This window comes from Protopterus annectens, chromosome 13.part0 (assembly GCF_019279795.1).
Source record: "Protopterus annectens isolate FY-2018-M chromosome 13.part0, PAN1.0, whole genome shotgun sequence".
NCBI lineage: Eukaryota > Metazoa > Chordata > Ceratodontiformes > Protopteridae > Protopterus > Protopterus annectens.
Window position 1 is genome coordinate 1,103,964,073 of NC_056747.1, and position 22,292 is coordinate 1,103,986,364.

At 44.1% G+C, this 22,292-nt stretch overlaps 1 protein-coding gene across 3 annotated transcripts in view; it reads left to right on the forward strand.

The window, feature by feature from the left end:
- LOC122788133 (histone acetyltransferase KAT7-like) overlaps window positions 1–22,292 on the forward strand; it is a 1,071,811-nt gene that overhangs the window by 211,916 nt on the left and 837,603 nt on the right. For 2 of the 3 annotated variants that reach the window (XM_044055075.1, XM_044055077.1), the window contains exons 3-4: window positions 13,899–14,078; window positions 14,928–15,167. In XM_044055075.1, coding sequence (XP_043911010.1) covers window positions 13,899–14,078; window positions 14,928–15,167 — 420 coding nt within the window. The remainder of the gene's footprint in view (window positions 1–13,898; window positions 14,079–14,927; window positions 15,168–22,292) is intronic. The other variant, XM_044055076.1, reaches the window with a different exon arrangement.

Below are 22,292 nucleotides of genomic sequence, written 5' to 3' on the forward strand. Positions count from 1 at the left end.
GTATATGTTTGTTGCTAGGATGAGGATTTTTATTTTTATTGTCAGAACATTGACCTTTTCAGTATTCTAGCCTCCCTCTCTGTGTGCATGAAAGCTCTGAGGGACTTGGCTCCCAAACCGCTCTTCTTCATCTGTGCTGTAGTAGTTGACTAGTGTGAGCACATAGGTGGTTTTAAGGTTTGGAAGCTGTCCGGCTATCATGTCTATAGCTAAGGCTATTGCAGCAGTGATCAGTCAAGCATCTACTGATCTGATGTTGTCAGTTTTCATTCTATCCTCAACTGTCGGTTCAGATCTGAACCTCAGATCTGACTCTGCCGTTACGAAAGCTTGTAGTAAACCTTAATGCACCAACCCCTAACATGATCTCGTTTGCCTCTTTACGCAAAAAGACCTGGCCAGCCTTAGCTCTCAAGTTTCCTTAAAGACAAGTGTATTTTTTCTCTCACAACTCTTACATCTCTTAAAGAAAAAAAAAAAAAAAATATATATATATAGATATATATATATATATATATATATATATATATATATAATATTACTCTCTTACATTGTAATTCTTGTTTACCATTGTTGGCAATCTGTTTTCCTTTTTCTCTGTCTTACATGCTAGTATAGTTTTCATTACTATTTGGTATTCTTTCTTTCTTTCTTTCCTTTAGCATGCATATGTATATACACACACACAGACAGACAGACAGACAGACACACACACACACACACACACACACACACACACACACACACACACACACACACACACACACACACACACACACACAAATATAAGGAAAAGGTTTTCTTCTATCTTACTGTTTTTTCCCTTTAATCACCGGCATGTCTGAGAAAGGGCCTTCGGGGTTAAGAAGTGTGTGAAATGTGGACACAAATTGCCTCTTTCAGATGCTCATACTCTTTGCATGTACTGTTTTTGCCCTCAAGATCTAAAGGAGGATTGTTCATTTTGTAAGTTTCAATCCTGTGGATAGAAAAAATAACCTTATCCTCAAAGGTTTATTGTCATCTTTTTTTGGTGAAGCTATCGAGCCCCAAAATTAAAACTAAAGAGTCCTTATCAAAGTCTTCTATGCCTTCTACTTCCTCGACTCCATCTTTGGAGCTGTCAAGGAAGAGATCAAGATCAGATCCGAAAACATCTCAAAGCCTTTGCCCTTTGGAGCCAAAGAAGAAAAAATTAGTGGATCCTTAGTCCTTGGATCCAACAAAGAAACCCATGGGTCTGAATACTTCAGATCTGATAATTCCTCCAAGGATCAGGTATTCCCCTACATATGATCCAGAGCCTTCCAGGGTTCCCTCCCGTTTTTTGGAAAGGCGGCCATCCAAGTCACCTTCCCTTGCCTCGTCTCATTTGTCCAGGCATTTGACTGAGGAAGATGTGGACAGAATGATAATGAAGTTTCTCTCAGTGCAGATTCAGATGAGTGTTTTACCAGCTCCTACCACCTTGGGTCAGGAGGCATGTCCACCTGCCACACCACCACTACTTGCACCCTCTCTGATTCCTCTGGTTGCTTTGGAGTCACTGGATCCAAACCTTCTGGGTCCATCTGACTTGGATTGCCTGAAGCTAACTCTCAGTTCACCGGCTATGACATCTTTGGATCCAGATGACTGTTGGAGCTGAAGCTTCCTTATCAAGTCTGAGGCATTGGAGTCGACTGAGAGTTTCAGAGCCATCTCTGTGCCTTTGTTCTCCGGCACTTGATAGTTTGGCTCCAAATTCCTCCTTGGGGAGATTGTTTTCGGGGAGGAGGGAGACAGCGGTCTAGAAGCCTGCCTTCCCAGGGCCTTTCTTCATTCCAGAGACGTCTGCTTTCAAGGTAGTGAAGAGAGTATTTTCTACTCTGACGGGACAGACAGATCTAACCCCACTCAGATATTCAGTCTAATTTCCTGATATCTCTGTGCTTGGAGCCACATCATTCTATGCCACAGGGGCAGCCAACTCGAGACCCCCAGACCACCCAGCAGGGTTTTATGATCTTTTCCAACACTTCACTGGAGCATCCCACCAAAGAAGCCCCTAGGAAGAGAAAGTACAAGACACAGGCACTCTCTACAAGAGTCAGTCACTGAGGAAACTGGTTTTGATGAGGGAAAAGGGACCCTACGATCATCTCCAGAAGACATCTCATTTGGAAACATCCTTGAGATCCTGAAACAGAGAAATGTTTGGCCCTACAGCAACCCTTCACCAGAGGAATCAGTATTTCTGGAGGCCTTTGGAGCTGGCCCATCTACCTCCTGGGTTACTCTGTCTGCCAACAAGCTCATTGATTTGGTCTCTTGGCAGGCATGGAAGGTGCCTGACTCAGTTGACCCAGTCCATAAGAGGCCAGATTGGATTATGGCTCCACCTGTTGGGGAGGAATTTTAGAGTAAGGGGTGCCCATGGATGCCATGGTAGTGATGGTGGCCACCAAGAAGGAACTTGCTGAACAAAGTTCCTCTGTTCATCCATGTAACAAGGAGTCCAGGATGAAGGACAGGTTTGGGAAGTGCGTCTGTGCATCAGCGACCTTTTTTTGCTCTTAGTTCACTGAACTATTTGCCATATTTTACTAGATAACAAAGGGACTTGATCAAGGAACTTCCAAAATCCCTTTCAGGGACCATTACTGCTGAGGCTGCATTGTCTTTGGCCTCTCAGTTGGCTACCATCCAATCCATTTCAAATTTATTCATGCGGCTTATTTCCCTCGCAGCCAAAGGTGCCTCAAGGGCAGCAGTTTCAGGCATATCCATTATGAGGCATGCCTGGATGCACTTATGTGATTTTGTAGAGCCTTTCAAGTCCTCGTTTGTTAATGCACCCTTTGATGGCAGTTCGTTGTTTGGCCAAAAGTGAAGGATACAATCCAGTTGTGAGAAGGATGGAAGGACCCTCTCTGCAATGGATGTATGTTTTTCCACCCCTCAAAGTTCCTTTTCTAGGAATCAACGAGGTGGTCAGAAAATGTGGTTCAGGAAATCCCAGGGTCTTTTCCAGGACACACTTGGAGAAAGTTCCCTGGGGCAGAGAGGGATCTCTAATGGACCATGTCGTTCACGTAGCAGAGGAGGCCCACAAAACCAGAGATTCGATCTCTGATAGGCCCTTTCAGTACTCTTGATGGAGGCCAGATTGTCCCCCTTTGGAAGCAATCTCGGGCCAACTATCCTTGCACCAGGGAGCCTGGCTAGATATAACAACAGAGACTTGGGTTTAGAGGGTTATTTCCAGAGGCTGCATAATTCCCTTTTCCCTTCCACCTCATCTGTATGCAAAATTCCTGATGTTCCACCCAGAGGAAAGAAGCAGCACTCAAAATACAAAAGCTGCTAGGAAAAAGTCAACCAAAAGGTGTCACCAGACCAGATAGAATCCAGAACGTACTTGGGATTTTTTTTAGTGCTAAAGAAAACAGGGGACTGGAGACCAATTTTGGATCTCAGCACTTGTCAGTTCAACATACAAAGTTTCAAATGGTCACGGTTCAGTCCATTCTACCTTTCCTAGGCGAGGACGACTGGATGTGCTCGATAGAACTGTCATATAAAAATAGACAGACAATCCAGAAGGTATTTACACTTCAGGCTGGGGAACCAGTCACTATCGATTCAGAACACTGCCGTTTGGCCTCACCTCAGCCCCCAGGGTTTTTACCAAATGCATAACAGTGGTAACAGCTTACTTGTGACTATAGCGAGCCTGTATGTTTCCATATCTAGATTAATGTCTCATTACTACCCAGACCAGGCATCTACTAACATGAGCAAGAGATCAGGTAATTCAGATTTGTTCTCATCTGGGGATAACCATAAACTATGAGAAGTCTCATTTACAACCACCTCAGACCGTAGAATTCATTGGAGCAGTCTTCAACACGGTATTAATGATAGCCTGTTTTCCTCTCTTGAGTGCAGACTATCCGATTCCAGGTCAGAAAAATAATTTGCTGTACCAAAATTTCAGCCCAGTTGATCCTTCAAGCCTTGGGGTCAGTGTCAGCTGCTTTATCTTAATTTCTCTGGCAAGATTTCATATGAGAATTCTTCAGTGGATGCTAGCAACACAATGGTCGATTCTTTACCAGCACATGTCAGCACAAATAAAAATCACTCCGGCATGCAAGAGATACCTCTGGTGGTGGATTCGCTCAGATCAAGTTCTACAATGCTGTCATTTCATTCTACCTTAAGGCCATAGTGACCACAGACGTTACTGAGATGGGGGGGGGGCACTTTCTGTGAAAACAGTCCAAGGTATTTGGTCCCCTGAAGGGGCCAACTTGAATTTCAATGTCCTAGAGATGAGAGCAGTGCTCTTAGTATTGCAGGCCTTCCAGGATGCTCTCCCTTTAGGGACAATTGCATTTCAGACAAATAATATGTCAGTAGTTTGTGCATCAACAAACAAGGAGGGACCATATCTTACCCCGTGTGTCGAGAAGCACTCTGAGTGTGGCAGTGGGAAATCTCATCCAATCGCCTTCTCATCGAAATACATTCCAGAGAAGTCCAGTGTGATAGCAGAAAAATTTGAGTAAGTCCATTCTTCTACCTCACGAGTGGGCTCTCAACATTAAAGTGGCAGAAATGATTTTCCGTCAGTGGGGCCAGCCTTGCTGCAACCTTGTTGCTTCTTCCCTAAACAGCAAATGCAGCAGCTGCTTTGCCCTAATCCCCCCCTTGGGGGAAATCACCAAGACATGCTGTACTATATGAATGGCCCTCTGTTCTACTTTGTGTTACTCACCAATTCCCATGATTCTAAAATGTCTACAGAAAGCTGCCATGCTGAAGAGCAAAGTCATCCTCATTGCACCTTACTGGCCTATCAGATTTGGTTCCCCTTCCTATGGCCTCATCTACTTTGCCAGCCTTAGATTCTGGATCTGATTCTAGACCTCCTGTCCCATCCAACATATTTGGTTCATCCGGATATCTCAAACTTCAAGCTAATAGCATGGTTTCTCCCATTCCATTAATAGCCAGACAGCCGATGCTCTATTTCCCTGTCTGTCATATTCTTTTATCTTCCCATAAGCTGTCTATAAGAAAGCTTTATACAAGTAAGTGGAAAAGGGTCGTTTTCTGTGCACAGCAAAATCATATTGTTCTCTTTTCAACTCCTATACATAGCATACTGAAATTTTTGGCATTAATCTTTATGAAGGGAGTAGCTCCTCTACCATTAATGTTCAATTAGCAGCAATATCTAATTTTCATGGTTTACATTCATATGGTCGAGCGCACATTGTTCGACCATGTATTACACCAACTTTTCTCTGCAAATCCCGTAATACCGAATGGTCGGAATGTCGTAAAAACACCAAATTCGACATTTCTGACCTCTCTACCACCTAAATGAGTGCTACCATGGGTCAAAAGGGGGGAGATATTTTGCGATTCGCAACGCTTGCAGTCACTTTTTTGGGATGTTGCTGCACTCCTTTCGGCTATACCCGATTGACCATCCACTGGTCGATCATATGCATGTACACTAATTTTCATAATTGGGTTTAAAAATTCTTCTGTGGCCTCTTCTAAAATTTGTAAAGCATTCTTGGGAGGAACTGTCCTATTGAGACCCCCGTATAAAGATCCTACTCCACCATGGGATTTGAACTTGGTACTGCAGGCCTTAATTTATACCCCTTTACCAGCACCTAAATGCAATCTTAAGTTCTTGCCCTGGAAAACTATCTTTCTAGTGGCCATTACCTCTGCCAGAAGAATTTCAGGCATAGTCTTCGAAACCTCCCTACTCGATCTTTCATAAGGAGAGAGTTACATTACGTACCACTGCATCTTTCCTTCCCAAGATGGTGTCAGAATCCAATATCAGTCATTCCATTAATTTTGCCAGTATTCTTTCCTACATTTGCAAACAAAGGTAAATATATGTTACACTTATTGAATGTTCACAGACAATTGATTTTCTTACATAGGACAAAAGAAATCAGGAAGACAGATTAATGGTCTCCTTTGCAGATTTGAAATTGAGCAAACCAGTTACAAAAGTAACTCTCACTGGATGGCTGAAGGATTGCATTTCTTTTAGCTATAACAAGTTGGGTTTAACCTTACCAAAACCTTTAAGAGCATTCAACTAGGTCCATGGCAACTTTAGTGATGTTAAGTTGTCAATCTCGCCTTCATTCTTGCTGGATGGGTTCGGAGCCGATCCTCGGCTCCGACTCGGCACTTGCTAAGCTAGAGAGCTAATTTTACCAGCTCGAGGCAACCCTATATCCCATGATGCAAGGCGGAGACTACCCAGATCTCGTTTGCCGCTTTGCTAACGAGGTGCCTTTTTTTACCAGCTCCAGGTAAGTTACTGAATATAAGACTTTAGTCTACCCCCTTGAATTTTTCATATCCATAGTTGTTTTTTGTTAACCTTAACGCTTACTTTAACCCTATTCCCGTTAGTGTTCCCTTTTTTTCGAGTTATTTATCCCCTTTCCCTAGCTTAGGCCTTAGGCCTTCCCCTTCCTAAATTTTTTCCTGTCAGGGATTGTTTGTGTCTGACTGTGTTGTTATCCCTGTTTAGTTTAAATTGTTGGATTGGGTGTTTTTTGTGTGTGTGTGTTAGTGTTTTGTTTTTTTTCACAACTTGTTGTTCCTCGACACAGTTATGTCGAAGGACACAAAGGTCTCAGGCTTGAAAAAAGTGTGACTCATGCTGTCAGAAGATGTCTCTGACAGACTGTCACACTTCTTGTGTTTACTGCCTGGGACCTCTGCACCTGCAGGACTCTTGTGCTATCTGTCATGCCTTCAGCCCAAGAGTCCTGCAGGAGCGCAGAAATAAATTGATATTAAGGGGCTTATTAAAGCCTGAGAGCTCCCCGACTAAGTCGGCGCCGGGGAAGCCCTCGAAACCTGTCAAGCCTTCGGCTCAAAGTTCCAAGCTGTCGGCTTCTGGTTTATCTTCACCAGGGTCGAGATCAGCTCCGGCCGGAGCCGATCCTTCCACTATAGCAGTCACAGTATCGGCTCCATCCGGCACCGATACTGCCCAATCTGGACATTCAGTGTCGGCTCCGGCTGGAGCCGACATATCCTTGGCTCCATTGGCTCCATCGATCTCTAAAAAGAGATCTCGATCCCCCTCATTAGAGTCGATACGTTCGGCTCCGAGATCACCCTTGCTCTCGGAGCGGAGCCATCGGAGCCGTTCTTCTCGGTCGTCCAGGCTGTCTGATCACGACCTCGAGAGAGTGGTGAGTAGACTATTAAAGTCTCAGGCATTGGCCCAAATGCTCCATAGCCCGTCTCAACAGACGGTAGCTATTTCACATCCACCAAACATTCCTCCTTCGACTCTCTTACAGAGCTCGGAGCCGGAGCTCCTCGGAACCGTCACCGTTGTAGCTTCGGAGACGATACCACCCCTTTCGACTCCGTCATCCTCTGCTCCGATTTCCTCCTTGAGGCCTTCATTGGAGGGATCCGGGCGTCTGGTCTCTTTCGTCGGCTCTGAGGGGGCGAGTGGCATCGGACCCTTGTCCGACCCCGTTCTCCCTCTCGGGGCTTCGGCATTGGTGAGCTCAGCCCCGACATCTGCCTCTGAGCCTTCCCTCACGGTGAGGCCTGGAGTTCCTATCTCTTAGGAGCGGGAACCTTCTGGTCTCTCTGACGGGGGAGCCTTCGAGGTGATGAGGAGTGTACTAGCCCCTGGGCTTAGTCAACGGACAGTTCCATCAGCTCCTCCCACTACAGTGCCTGCTGACGTCTCTTCCCACTCTCTTGCTCCCGGACCCAGAGATCCAATGCCTCAGGTTCCCCCATTGGGAATATCTTCCTCTTCCGAGGCTTCTCCTGATCTGTCAGGTGAACCTCCGCGTAAGAGGACATGTAAGAGGAAACATCTAGACTCCCCCGAGTCTATTGCATCTGATACTGACCTGGATGAGTCGGAGGGATCCCCAAGGTCCTCCTCTGAGGATGTCTCTTTCTCAGACATCCTTGAACTCCTTAAGCAGAGGGGGAACTGGCCCTCCCTTAATCCTTCCGAGGACGAGTCAGTATACCTGGAGGCGTTCGGATCTCAACCCTCCACCTCCTGGGTGTCTCCGCCTTTCGACCCTCTTATGGATGTAGTGGCTCGGAAGGCGTGGATGGCTCCGGATTCGGTGGAACCTATTCTAGGAGGCCTTCAAAATTCATTACGCCCCACCAGATAGACAATATTTGACAAAGGGTGCCCCAGTTGATGCCATGGTGGTGGCTGCTGCCACCAAGAAGGAACTAGCTGATCCTTCAGTACCTGTCCATCCTCCTAACAAGGATTCTAGGACTATGGACAGGTACGGCAAGCGGATTTTTCTTCAGCGACTTTTGCCATGAGATCGCTGAACTACTTGTGCCACTTCACCCGCCTTCAAAGAGATGTTCTTAAAGAGTTGGGAGAAGTTTTACAGGATCCGTCAGCTGCTGGGTCTCAGGATAAGATTAGCTCACAGCTAGGAATCATTAACTCCATTGTTAACTCCTCTATGCGGCTCATTTCTTATGCAGCCGATGGAGCGAGTAGGGCCGCAGGCACAGGAGTGGCTTTAAGGCGTCAGTCCTGGATGCGGCTTTGTAATTTTGCAGACCCCTTCAAGGCGTCCTTCACAAACTCCCCTTTTGATGGTTCGACCTTGTTCGGACCTCAAGTGAAAGACACATGACTAGATGCGAACAAGATGGCAAGACTCTTTCTGCCATAGGAGTTCGTTTCTCCACCCCTTCAAGACCTTACCCCAAAGGACAGAAGGGAGGGAAAATGTGGTTCCACAAATCTCAAGGAGTCACGCCTGACGCACGAAGTCAGTTTACCCCCAGAGGCAGAGGGGGTAACAATAATAGACGCCGCCCTAGGGGCAGAGGGGGTCCGCAGAATCAGGGTAGCAGAGAGCCTCTTTCTGACAAACCCTTCCAGCATCCCTGAGATGTTGCCCGATTGTCCGCCGGAGGCAGGGGAAAATTATCGCTGTACCCAATAGCCTGGCTTTCCCTTTCTCAAGACAAATGGGTACAGTCGATTATATCCGAGGGTTACAAAATTCCCTTTATTCAAACCCCAATTCAGCAAAAGGGAACCCTTCCAGACGTTCCACCCGGTCTAAGGGAACTAGCAGTACTAGAAATATCAAAACTGCTAGCAAAAAGAGCCATCTAGCCGGTCCCAGCGGACCAAATAGAATCCGGAATCTACTCAAGGTTCTTTTTAGTTCCAAAAAAGACAGGGGACTGGAGACCAATATTAGATCTGACCAAACTAAACAAGTTTGTAAAGAAATCAAGATTCCGGATGGTCACGCTTCAGTCCATTCTACCCTTTCTGGGCAAGGACAATTGGATGTGCTCGATAGATCTTCAGGAAGATCTATCACATAAAAATTCACAGACGCTCCAGAAGATTTCTTCGCTTTCGGCTGAGGACCAGTCACTTCCAATTCAGAGCCCTGCCCTTTGGACTCACTACAACCCCCAGAGTGTTCACCAAATGTATGGCAGTGGTTACGGCTCACCTGAGACGTCAAGGATTCCAGGTGTTTCCATATCTAGACGACTGGCTCCTCACTGCCACCACCAGGCATCAACTTCTCCAAGCCAGAGATTACACCATTCACATTTGCAGAGGGCTAGGGATTTCTATAAATTTCGAAAAATCTGCCTTGTCAATCTATTACTTTTATAGGTGCAAAATTGGACACCGTACAACTTTCAGCAAAGTTAACAGACCAAAGGATCTTGGACATTCAAAGACACGTCCAAGTGATTCTTCTCAGCAACAGAATTCAGGCCAGATTTGCTCTGAAAGTATTGGGTCTTATGGCGGCCGCCATAACACTTCTTCCCTTTGCCCGCTTTTACATGCGTCTTCTACAATGGATGCTATTCGCCCAATGGTCTTTTCAACAACTTCCCATGCGTCACAAGATCATAGTAACTCCAACTTGCAAAAGGCATCTGACCTGGTGGATATCGTTCCCTCAAGTCCATCAGGGCAGACCCTTTGTTCCTCCTGCCCCGGTTGCCACGGTTACATCGGACACCTCCCTGATCGGGTGGGGGGGGGCATTATCAGGGCAGAATGGTCCATGGCACCTGGCAACCTTTCGAATACCATCTGCACATAAATGTCCTGGAGATGAGAGCGGTGCTTTTAACGTTGCAAGCCCTCAACGACTCTCTTCCCCTGGGAACTATTGCAGTCCAAACGGACAATATGTCCGTAGTGTGGTATATCAACAAACAGGGCGGAACCAAGTCCTATCCACTGTGTCGAGAGGCTCTCAGACTTTGGCAATGGGCAATCTCTTCTCAGCGGTTTCTGATAGCAACGCATATCCCCGGGAAATCCAACATCATAGCGGACAGATTGAGCAGAGATTTTCTCATGCCTCATGAGTGGTCTCTCAAACAATCAGTGACGGAAGAGATTTTTCAGAAGTGGGGCCTTCCTTGCTGCGACCTTTTCGCTACACCTCAAAACAGCAAATGCCCAGACTTCTTCTCTCTCTTCCCCCTTCCAGGCCATCCCCCCAGAGACGCTCTAACCCAAGATTGGCCCCGGGACTTCTTTATGCCTTTCCCCCCTTTCCGCTGATACCTCAACTAATTCAGAAAGCAACCGCCTTGAGAGCCAAGTTGATTCTCATTGCCCCTTATTGGCCTCAACAGATATGGTTTCCGTTCCTACATCGTTATCTCTTGGTACAGCCATGGCATCTGGACCCGGTTCCAGATCTTCTGACCCACCAGTCGGGGCAACTGCACCAATCCATACCTTCTCTCAACCTCACTGCTTGGTTGCTTCACTTCCATCCTTAGCCAGGCTTCCTATGATTTCTAATCCTGTACGGGATATCATAGTAGCTTCCCTAAAATCTTCTACCAGAAAGATTTACACTAGTAAATGGCGACGTTTCTCCTCCTGGGCAAAAGCTAGGAACATTAGACCCCTATACTGCTCCGATTCATTCGGTCTTGGACTTCCTAGCTGAGATTTTTCATTCAGGAACCTCTTCCTCCACAGTGAAAGTTCAACTGGCAGCCATTTCGAATTTTCATATAGGCTTTTTGGACCACAACATTGTCACATAAACTTTGCAAGGCATTCCTTCGAGGTATCTTTTTACTTAAACCTCCGATTAGAGACCCCCCACCACAGTGGGATCTAAATTTAATTTTAACATCCTTGATTCTTCCCCCTTTCGAACCTGCAGCTGCCTGTTCTTTGAAATTGCTTTCTTGGAAGACACTTTTTCTAGTTGCCATTACTTCTGCCAGGAGAGTATCCGAGCTTCATGCTCTCTGCATTCGTCCTCCCTATTTAATATTCCACAAAGATAGGGTATCTCTAAGGACTAATCCGTCTTTCTTACCAAAAGTGGCATCGCAGACGAACCTAAATCAATCCATTGATCTTCCAGTGTTTTTCCCGAATTATTCTGATAGAGCGGAACAAAAGTTACATTGTCTTGATGTTCACCGCCAGCTCAGATATTATCTGGACAAAACTAAACTGTTTAGGAAATCTGATCAACTGTTTCTATCCTATGCAGAGAACAGGAAAGGCCTTCCAGTTTCCAAGGTGACTTTATCTAGATGGCTGTCTTCTGTAATCACTTACATTTATCAGCTCAGAGGTAAAGAGTTGATTTCTAAGCCAAAAGCCCATTCTACCAGAGCTCTAGCTACATTGACAGCTTTTCAAGCTAGACTTCCAATAGACACTATTTGTGCAGCAGCCACATGGGCCTCTCCTCATACCTTTGTTTCACATTACAAATTAGACTTGGCCTCCAGAGACCGAGCGAATTTTGGTTCCACCGTTCTCAAGAGTCTGTTCCATTGAGCCACCCAGGATGGAGGTGCTAGGGACGCGGTCCCATCCAGCAAGAATGAAGGCGAGATTGACAACTTAACATTAGGAAGTTATGTACCTACCATAACGTTCTATGTTAGTTGTCTTCTCTCGCCTTCTTTCTTGCGTCCCGCCCTCCATCCCCCTAGCCTGGTCAGACCGAGAAGATTATGCCTCTTCTATTAAGAGGTTTTATTCCTTTTCTAGCTATTCAGCTTCTAGCGTCTCTAGATTAGGTTGATCCTTTCTAGAGGATTATGATGTTATTTAGTATTGTTACTTTTTCTTCCTCCTCTACAGTTGGAAGACTATATTACTATTTCCTTAGCTACCAAACGAGATCTGGGTAGTCTTCGCCTTGCATCATGGGATATAGGGTTGCCTCAAGCTGGTAAAATTAGCTCGCGAGCTTAGCAAGTGCCGAGTTGGAGCCGAGGATCGGCTCCGAACCCATCCAGCAAGAAAGAAGGCGAGAGAAGACAACTAACATGGAACGTTATGGTAGGTACATAAATTCTTATTTCTGTCCATGGCTTTCATTCATGACATCAGTCCTCATACCTTTATTACTCATTACAAACTGGATCTGGTCTCGAGGGGTAGGGCAGTCTTTGTTCAGATGTGCTCAGGAATATCCTTCCTTACAGCCCACACAGTATTTTAGGTTGCAGGGGACTCTGTCCCAACAGTTGAGGATAGAGTGAAATTTGACAACATCAGATAAAGAAGTTGTGTACTCACCATAAGATTCCATCTATGTTATCAATCTTCATTCTTCCTCAACTTCCTGCCCACCAACCCCCCAACCCTTATCACAACAGACTTCGGGAAGAGTGAGTTATTGTAGTTCCGGATATAGTTCTTTCTGTAGAATTTATATATATATATATATATATATGCACATATATGTGTACATTAACAGGTATTACTTTATGTAAACCAGCAAACTAGATCTGAGGTGTGTTAGGGGTTGGTGCATTATGGGTAAGGGGGAAGCTCGAGAGCTTTTTGGTTACCATGAGCTTTAGTAATGGCCGAGTCTCCAACAGTTGAGGAACAATGAAAATAGACAAAACAGATGGAATGTTATGATGAGTACATAACTTCTTTTTATGGTAAGTTTCCTTACACAACTGTACTTTCTGACTTGCTCCTTTTTCCTTGCTGATCTTCTTCCCTCTTTTCTTAAAACCATATTTTGAAAGCCTTGCAAATTTTCAGACCATTTCATTTTAAACTTCTCAACCAGTCTGTCTATTCAGCAGTTTTGTTGTTTTGGTGGTGGGCATGCAACCCAGTTGTCAAACTTCTATCCAAGTAGCTCCCCGGCTGTCTTGGAGAATAAATGCAGGTACCTGCATTTTCAGATCATTTATAAGGCAACCTGAATTATACATTATGATAAGAAGACCTTCAGAAGGATAGTGAGCTTTATTTTATTTTCATAAGAAATCCTGTAATGCCTCCTCCACATGTGTGTGTGTACACACAAACCCAAACACACGGACATTCTAATATACCTGCATCTGGGTATTAATTAGTGGGGGCTTCCTGATCTGTGGTATTTGGAGCCGACATTTTCTTGAAGAAAGGTAGTACAGTTTTGTGATGGTACTCATAGCAGCTTTCAGAGAATTTTTATTGTACATGCTGTGTTTTCTCCCTCCACCAGAACTATATATTTTTATGTACATTATAAATAGAACAGGGAACTAAGGTCGGGTGGCACGATGCCAGGGTAATCCTATGGGCTAGGCTTGTAAAGGCTCCAGGGCCATTAGCCTAGTACACACCTATGAATCTGTGAACGTATAAGCTGTGAGTTTGTATTTAAATTGTAGTTTTATTCAGTAAATATTTTATCAGATAGGAGGGTGCTTCTCAATGAAGGGCAAACAGTTTCATTGCTGTTGAAAAATCTGTCTTTTTTTCAGTAATATAGTTTCCCTAAACTTTTGTTGTTCAAACATAAATATATATATATATATATATATATATATATATATATATTTTTTTTATTTTTTAGCAGATTCAAGTCCTTCTCACAATCAACAGCCCTTTGCAACAGAAGAACAACACAGTTCCAGTAGAAGAGGGATCCGCAGTCAGCAGCCATCCACCCCTGTGACTCCTAAAAAACAACAGTCTGGTCAGATTCATTCCTCAGACTCTGAACTGCAATCAGTGGTCGAGTTCTCAGACAAAGGTATGTAATTTGTTTAGAAGAGGATACTAGGTTGTCTGTTAAGAGCTACATTAAGCAATCACAAAATGTTGCTGATAGTTGAATGTATCGGTAGTACATCAGACACTGAAACTGAATTTTGTTGTTTTGTGGGTATAATTTAATGCTCCTGACAGGAGCTGTTAAGCAACAGAGAGGTTGATTTTGTCTACTGATTTTCTTACGGGCTTATCATTGAAAGTTTATTTAAAAGTTAGTGAATGTGGGTCAGTAGTTGGCACAGCCCTCTTCTGATTCCCTGACCAGCCTCAAACTGTGATTGCGTGCTTAAGGATACAGTAGCTCATTCATGTCATTTTGGGGAAGTGTATGGCTGTGGAGGAGTGTGAAGACTGTGTGAGCTGCTGTTTGTACTCCAGCATGGGTCACTTTATGGGGGGGGGGGGTTGTATGTAAAATTTTGAGGGTAAGTGTAGAGAGGAGGTACGGATGTTGATGCTTTCCCTCTGCAGACAATGCTGTTTGGAAAATAACTTGCCAGTCATGTGGTTTCTCTGCGGATTACTTATTGACCATATCAAATATAACTGATTGTGTTTGAAAATATAAAATACAACTGAAGTATGTAACTAGTAACCTGAGCAGAAGCCTAAATGTTGAAGAGGAAGAAAATCTGGCTGATATAGCCCTACAAAAATAATAGGAACATTTTCTTCTTTAAGGGCAGTGATAGAAATATTTGATTTATTTTATATCACAGACGTTGGATCTTACCAGTATGAATTTGTCCTTTAAATCTGATACACCTTAATTAGGATTTTAAGGCTGAAAATGTATTTTTTATGTCCTTTTTTTTTTTTTTTTCTGTAGAAACCAAAAATACAACTGAACATGATGAGTCTCCACCACGTACACCAACTGGAAATGCACCATCTTCTGAATCAGATATTGATATTTCTCATTCTAATGTGTCCCATGATGAGAGTATCGCAAAAGATCTGTCGATGAAGAATTCTGAGAGTGACCTGTCTCACAGACCCAAACGTCGCCGGTTTCATGAGAGTTACAATTTCAACATGAAGTGTCCCACACCTGGTTGTAATTCTTTAGGTAAATGCTGGAGAAGAGGGCAGAGTGTTTTCATGTAGTAGAAAGAATATTTCCACCAGGAAGGATATTGAATGTGTATGGGTGTGTATGTCTCTGCTTGGTTTGATTTCATTTGCATTCACTTCAGACAAGATGCAGTTTCACTTCTATAAAGGTTTCTTAGTGAGTAGCCTTGTCCATAACAGCTGGCTTTGAAGAAAAGGAACAGCTGTTACTTAACAGATTAACATACATATTCATGAAATATTTGCACATTTTGATTTTGTCTTTGCATTTTACATTTTGCCCTGTTTTTATTTCTAATAGTGGGTCTGAATTGACTCAAGTTTTGGAGTCTGTGTCATATTTGACAAATTCTTGCTTTTCTGTCATTAAAACATACAGGATATTGTTTTATAAAGACTTATGTGGAATTTGGAGAACCGTATAGTGTATATATATTGACCCAGGTGAGTATTAGTCTAATGGCCTTGAAAAGGTCTTTTTAAGCCTAGCAAGTAACCTAGTGTCAGAATCAAATCCTGTACTTTGTATCTGTGATGTGAAGACCTTAACCTTTATGCCAAATGCACCCTCTTAAGAAACTGGAACACCAAGGTTCATAGGTTCAACTAGGCTAGCTGCCTAGAATGACCATTTTAAGCATAGACAATAACTTGAGGTCAGAATCAAGCCCTGTTGTATACCTTGTGTTTACCTTAAGTGAAGATCTTGGTCATTGTGCCAAACTCACCCTGTAAAAAAGTATTAGGCTAACTGCCCTGAAGGGCCAGTTTCAGCCTAGCCAATATCCCTAGATCAGAATCCAACCCTGTGCCTTGTGCCAGACCCTGCTAATGTAAATAAGTGGAAATTAACTAAGAGAAAAGTGTGCAGTATTTGTCATCCTATATTCCAGGATACCAGGTATCATCTGTGCCATATAAAAACATGCACACAAATGTGTGCTCACACACACACGTACATAAATACATATATATATATATATATATATATATATATATATATATGTATACTATTTATTTATTTTACATTTGTTGACCAGGATTGTCTGACTGGGCTGAAGAGCCCTTTTTCATTGTAGACCCTGGGGAGAAAAGCTCCAACATATTATACAATTTTCATTATAAAGTAGCATTAAAATGCAGTGTTAAAGGATTATTACAAGGCATTACATAGGAATACAATGTTATACGGTGTCAATAATCAGGAGTATAGTAAAACTATTTCAAGATGTATAAAAAGAAATATGTCATTAAGATGAATATAGTTTTTTGGGTAAGTGGTTACAAAAACCCAGTTTTATCATAATGTAGTTGCATGAAGGCAAGACAATTACAATAGAATGCTTCTCTGAGAAGATTTGCTTAATAGATTTTAGAAGACAGTAGAAAGAGTAGTCAAGGAAGATTAGAGAGAGCTAGTGAGAAGAGTGAGTTATGGGCAGAAAGTAGATTAAGTTATGAGAAGTAGAGGATGTTTAAGGAGGGAGAGTGCAGTGGCAGGGCCAGTGACCTTTTTAAAGTGCTCTTTGGTGGCTGTCTTAAATTTGTTTAGGATGTGTAAGGGTCTTGATTTCTCGTGGGAGCCTATTCCAGGCAATATTGGGGTGATAGCTATACATGTTGTGTCCAAATTTAGACTTGGGTTTGTAGATTTGTAGTAGGTCTTGGTTAGAGCTTCGGAGAGGTCTGGAGGGAGAATAATGAGAGATGAGAGGAGGATAGTGCTGGGCAGTAGGAAGGCTGGTATAGGATAGAATGGATGATCTGGAACTGAGAGAGAAGAAGCTGGTGGGGTAATTCAAGCCGGTTTAGGTGTTTTAGAGAGAGTGAGTGATGGGATTTGTAGGATGTTCTTCGTGTTTCACTGTTGCAGTCATTACATTTGGGTTATCTGCTTGCAGGTAGTCCTCAGTCGGCCTGATAAAGTCTTGGGTCCTGCATCGGTTGCTGTCCCTTCAGGTCGTCAGGGGTATAAAGCATGCAGCCGACGCCATTAGATCAATCTTTCTTGCCGTGCGGTGCCCGAAGCAGAAGCAGTTCGCAAGTGCCGGTTGGCCGATTCCTGAAATTTTCGTTTTCGAGTTTCAGAACCGAAGTCTTCAACTAAAGCTAAGTACCCCGTTGGGGAAACTTTTTCTTGCTCCTTACCGATGTTAGTAAAAGTTAATAATTGCATTACTTGTGGAAAGCAAATACCTTATAAAGATTTTCATTCGTACTATATTCCTTGCCTAGGCCCTGACCACGATGTACCTTGCTGTTGGTTTTGTGCTTTATTTAATCAGCGCACTATCCGTCGTCGGCACATTTTCGCCTCTAAATATTTCGGTTCTCAGTCTAATTATCCAGAAATGTTGTCGGTTAGCCATCCGTCTACCGGGATTCCGAAAAAACGCAAAGATAAAGACAGAGACAGGCCGCCGAGGTCCAAAACTGCTGACGATGCTTCTCCTAAGGCAGTCGCCAGTTCGCCAGTACTCAGTGAGGCGCTTTCGCAGCCCCTGATACCCGCTACTTCTGATTCACAGGCCTCTACTGAGACCCATTCAGAGTCTGGTATGCCGCGAGATGCTTCAACTATGGAATCCGCAGATTTCTCTACCTTGGATGGGTCCAGAGCCGCTGTGCAGGCACCGGCTTCTGAGGGTGTATTCAGGCCTACGGACTTGCATATTAAACCGATGCCTCCTTCTTCTCTTAGGCCTAAATCTCGAACCATGCCTAAAAAAACGATGCCCAGGCTACATGCTCAGGCCTCTATGCGTAAAAAAACAAATGATAAGAATGGCTGAAGATCTAGTAATTCTAATCGGGGGGTAGCCAACCCCCCACCCTTTCTAAGAGGCCTAGGACTGAAGTCGTCTGTGAATCTTCTGACCAGGATTCTGTTTTTTTTTTATTCTTCTGATGATCTGGATTTGCCCTTATCTACTTATGAGGGTTCTGATGCAGAGGACTTCATTCCCTCTGCTTCCCCTCCATAGGATTTTTCTTTTGGGGAACCTTTACATACTCTACGGGAGCATTTCCACTGGGAAAGCCAGGATTTTTGTGATTCAAAAAAGAGGCTTAGGGATTTATTACTCCTACCTCAGCATAGGCCTTTAGCTATTCCTCCTGTACTAGACATTGTTGATGATGCCTTTTCGGAATCTAGTTTGGCCCCTGATTCCTTGCCTCCTGCTCCTAGAAAACCAGACAGATACTACAGGGTCCCTGAGTCACACAAGTTCCTTTTTAAAAATCCTATAGACTGTTTCACAGGGGCCCAAGGGCATTAAGGCTTATACTGCTAAAAATCCTACCCCTTCTGATAGAGACACGAGGGCGCTGGATAGATTGGGTAAGAAGGTTTACACTTCTGCAACCCTGGCCATTAGAGCTTTAAACTGCCAGTTTCATGTGTTAAAGTACCAGCGACATTATTGGATTGCTTAAACAGAAAATGTTGTTGATTCCTGACTGTGTGGAAAATAAAGAATTAGAGGATTTAATGCATTCTGCTGAACAAGTTGGAAAACATATTTTGCAATGTGGTTTTGAGTCATTAGAGGCCTCTTGCAGGGCTGCTGTTACTGGGTCTGTGCTCAGAAGGCATGCTTGGCTTAAGGAACAATCTTTGCCTGATCATGTTAAAGCTAAATTGTTGGATGCTGCCTTAAATCAGGACCGCCTGTTTGGCAACAAGGCTGAGGAACTTCTTAAAAAGATGGAAGATAAAGCTAAATCTATGCAAACTGTTAAAGAGTTCTTACAAGTTCAGCCTCCTAGATTTAGTAGGCACTGGCCCTCTAAGAATTAGTCCTTTCCAGCCCCTTCCAGGTCTTCTCAAGCCAAACTCAGACACAGCAAAAACCCCAGGTTTCAGTCCCAGGGGATACACAGGACTAAGCAGTGGGGGCCCTCCACTACCAAATCTGGGAGTAATAAGACTCCTCCTATGTTGAACTGTCTCAATGACTTCCTTTTAAAATTCCCAAGCACTTATCAACTGGCTGCCCTTTTGGGGGGAAAGACTGCTCTTCTTGCAAAGAACTGGGAACTCATTACCCAGGACAAATGGGTTTCAAATATAGTGTCCCAGGGATACAGATTTCACTTCCACACGTTGCCAACACCAAGCAGGTGGCCGGACCTACCCCCAAATCAGTGGGCAGAGGCCCAAAAACAAGTACTGTCTCTCTTAAGCATGGGGGCTATTCAACTGGTACCAGAAGAGGAAAAGGGACAAGGTTTCTACTCGAAATTTTTCCTGGTACCCAGAAAAGACTATTCATGGTGTCCTATCCTGGTCCTGTCCACTCTAAACACCTTTTTGGAGATTCCAAAATTCAAGATGCTGACTCTTCACCAATTACTTCCTATGCTAGGCAAAGATGACTGGTTGGCAACACTAGATTTAAAAGAAGCATACCTGCACATCCCAATCAGGGAATCTTGCAGAAGATACCTACACTTCAAAGCAGGCTACACGCACTATCAGTTCTCTGCACTGCCCTTTGGCTTATCTACTGCGCCCAGGGTATTCACAAAGTGCCTAGCTCCAGTTACTGCATTTTGCAGGCAAATAAATATTCAGATATACCCATACCTGGACGATTGTTTGATTCAGGCAGAAAGCCAGGACATACTTTTGAATCATCTGGCCTTTGTACAAAGGGTTCTAACTTGTCTGGGGTACACCATAAATGAAAAAAAATCACACCTGGTACCCTGCCAACAAATTATATTCCTGGGAGCAAGCTTGAATACAACTTCCCAGATGGCCTACCTCATGCCAGAGAAACAAATTCATTTGACAACCTACTTCAAACAAGTGGCCACAAAAACCTTGCTATCTGCAAGACAAATACTGCAAGCCTTGGGGTTCATGGCCTCCTGCATTCTTCTAATTCCATCTGCAAGACTGCATATAAGGAAATTACAGTGGTATCTAAAATGCCTATGGTGTCAACATTCTCAGGCTCTAGAAGCAATGATTCCTATCATACCTTGCCTATGCCTAGAGTTCCTTTGGTGGACAGAGGCCTGCCACCAAAACAAGGGACTACCTTTCACACCACCCCCTGCCGCCCAACACTAACAGACGCATCAGACTATGCATGGGGGGCTCACCTGCAGGGAAGTGCATTCAGGGCAAATGGAACCCAAGCCAAGTGCGCCTGCATATCCGTCAAAAAGAAATGTTAGCTGTACAGAATGCTCTGACAGCCTTCAAGGACCACATTCTTCCAGGACAACTAATGTTAAAGGCATACAACCACCACTGTTATGTGGTACATAAACAAGCATGGGGGTACACATTCTTACCCCCTCTGCAGACTAGCCATGGCATTGTGGAACACAGCCATGAGCTACCAAGTGCACCTACAAGCTTAATTCCTGCCAGGAAAATTAAATACACTGGCAGACGGACTAAGCATAAACCTCATGGACCCACACAAGTGGAAACTGGAACCAAGGATTTTCAATATGTTGACAAGCAAATGGGGGAGCCCAGGTATAGAACTGTTTGCCTCTCCCCAGAACTACCAATTGGACAAATTTTGCACAAGGACTCCCCACAAACAAGCCTGCCTTCCCCCCTCTGCCTCTGCTCTCCTAAGTACTATTAAAAATCAAACAGGACAAACCAAGGATGATTTTGATTGCTCCAGACTGGCCATGCCAACACTGGTACCCCCTCCTGCGCAGTGTGTCACGGTTATCCCCATGGCACCTGCCTCAGACTCCTTCCCTGTTGTCTCAGCAGGAGAACCAGATTCTGCACCCTCAGCTTCTAACACTGAACCTTGCAGCCTGGCTAATTACATAATCTCTCCTTTACCATCCCTCAGTAAACCTGTGATGGATATCATTTTAGAGGCAAAGAGGCCTAGCACTAGAAAATCCTATGCTGAAAAATGAAAACTATTCTGTGCCTGGAACCAATCCCTAGGGATAAGCACAGCAGCGCCCAATTTACCTCAGATTTTACAATACTTAACTGAGATGCTTCATAAGGGCCTGTCTTTTTCTCCATTAAAATCCACGCCTCAGCCATTTCAGCTCATTATAACACAGAACCCCCCTCTTCTCTCATCCACTGCTCAAGCAGTTCCTCAGAGGGGCCAAAAATTTGAGGCCACCCAGGAGAGCTCCAACCCAGCCTGGGACCTTAACTTTGTTTTGGAGAAACTCACTCTACCTCCTTTCAAGCCAGCTGCTACTGCAGACTTAAAATTTCTTTCTTGGAAAACAGCTTTCCTTTTAGCAATCACTTCAGCTAGAAGGGTATCTGAATTACAGGTCCTTATGGCAGTGGAGCCTTTCATCATCTTTCATGCGGACAGGGTGTCCCTCGGAACCAATCCATCCTTCATGCCCAAGGTGGTATCCAGTGTGGCTCTTAATCAGTCCATTCATTTGCCAACCTTCTTTCCCAATCCACAGAACAAAAGAGAACATATACTGCATTCCTTAGATGTGCACAGACAACTCAGATTCTACTTGGACAGGACTAAACGTGAAAGGAAATCTGAACAACTGCTGGTAGCATTTGCTGCAGGGGCAGAGGGGAAGGCTATTTCAAAGCAAACCATTTCTAAATGGAGGAAAACCTATCCCCCAGGGAATCAGACCTCACTCCACCAGGGCTGCATCTACCTCTACAGCCTTTCTCAGAGGCGTCCCTACCAGGGACATCCTAGATGCTGCTACCTGGAGTTCTGTACATACTTTCACCAAGCATTATCATTTGCCAATTTTCTCTAAATCCAGAGCTGGCTTTGCCACTACAGTCTTGCAGGGCCTTATAGCTGGTCCTAATGCTGGCTAAATTCCTCCTCCCAACCATAGCTTTTGGAATCTACCCAAATGTAATGACTGCAACAGTGAAACATGAAGAGCATAGTACAGTTGTGTACACTTACCATAAATGTAGATGTTTGAGTGTATTCACTGTTGCAGTCCTGGTTACCCTCCCTCCAGCCCCCTAACTTCTTTTGGCTATACCTCTACTTTCCTTTATTATGCTTAAAAGCCTTTTTGGTATATTTTCTTTTTTATTGGAGGTATATCATTGTACTTTTATATTTAATTGCTCCCCATTAGGGGGCACCTGACATCTGGGGCAAGAAAA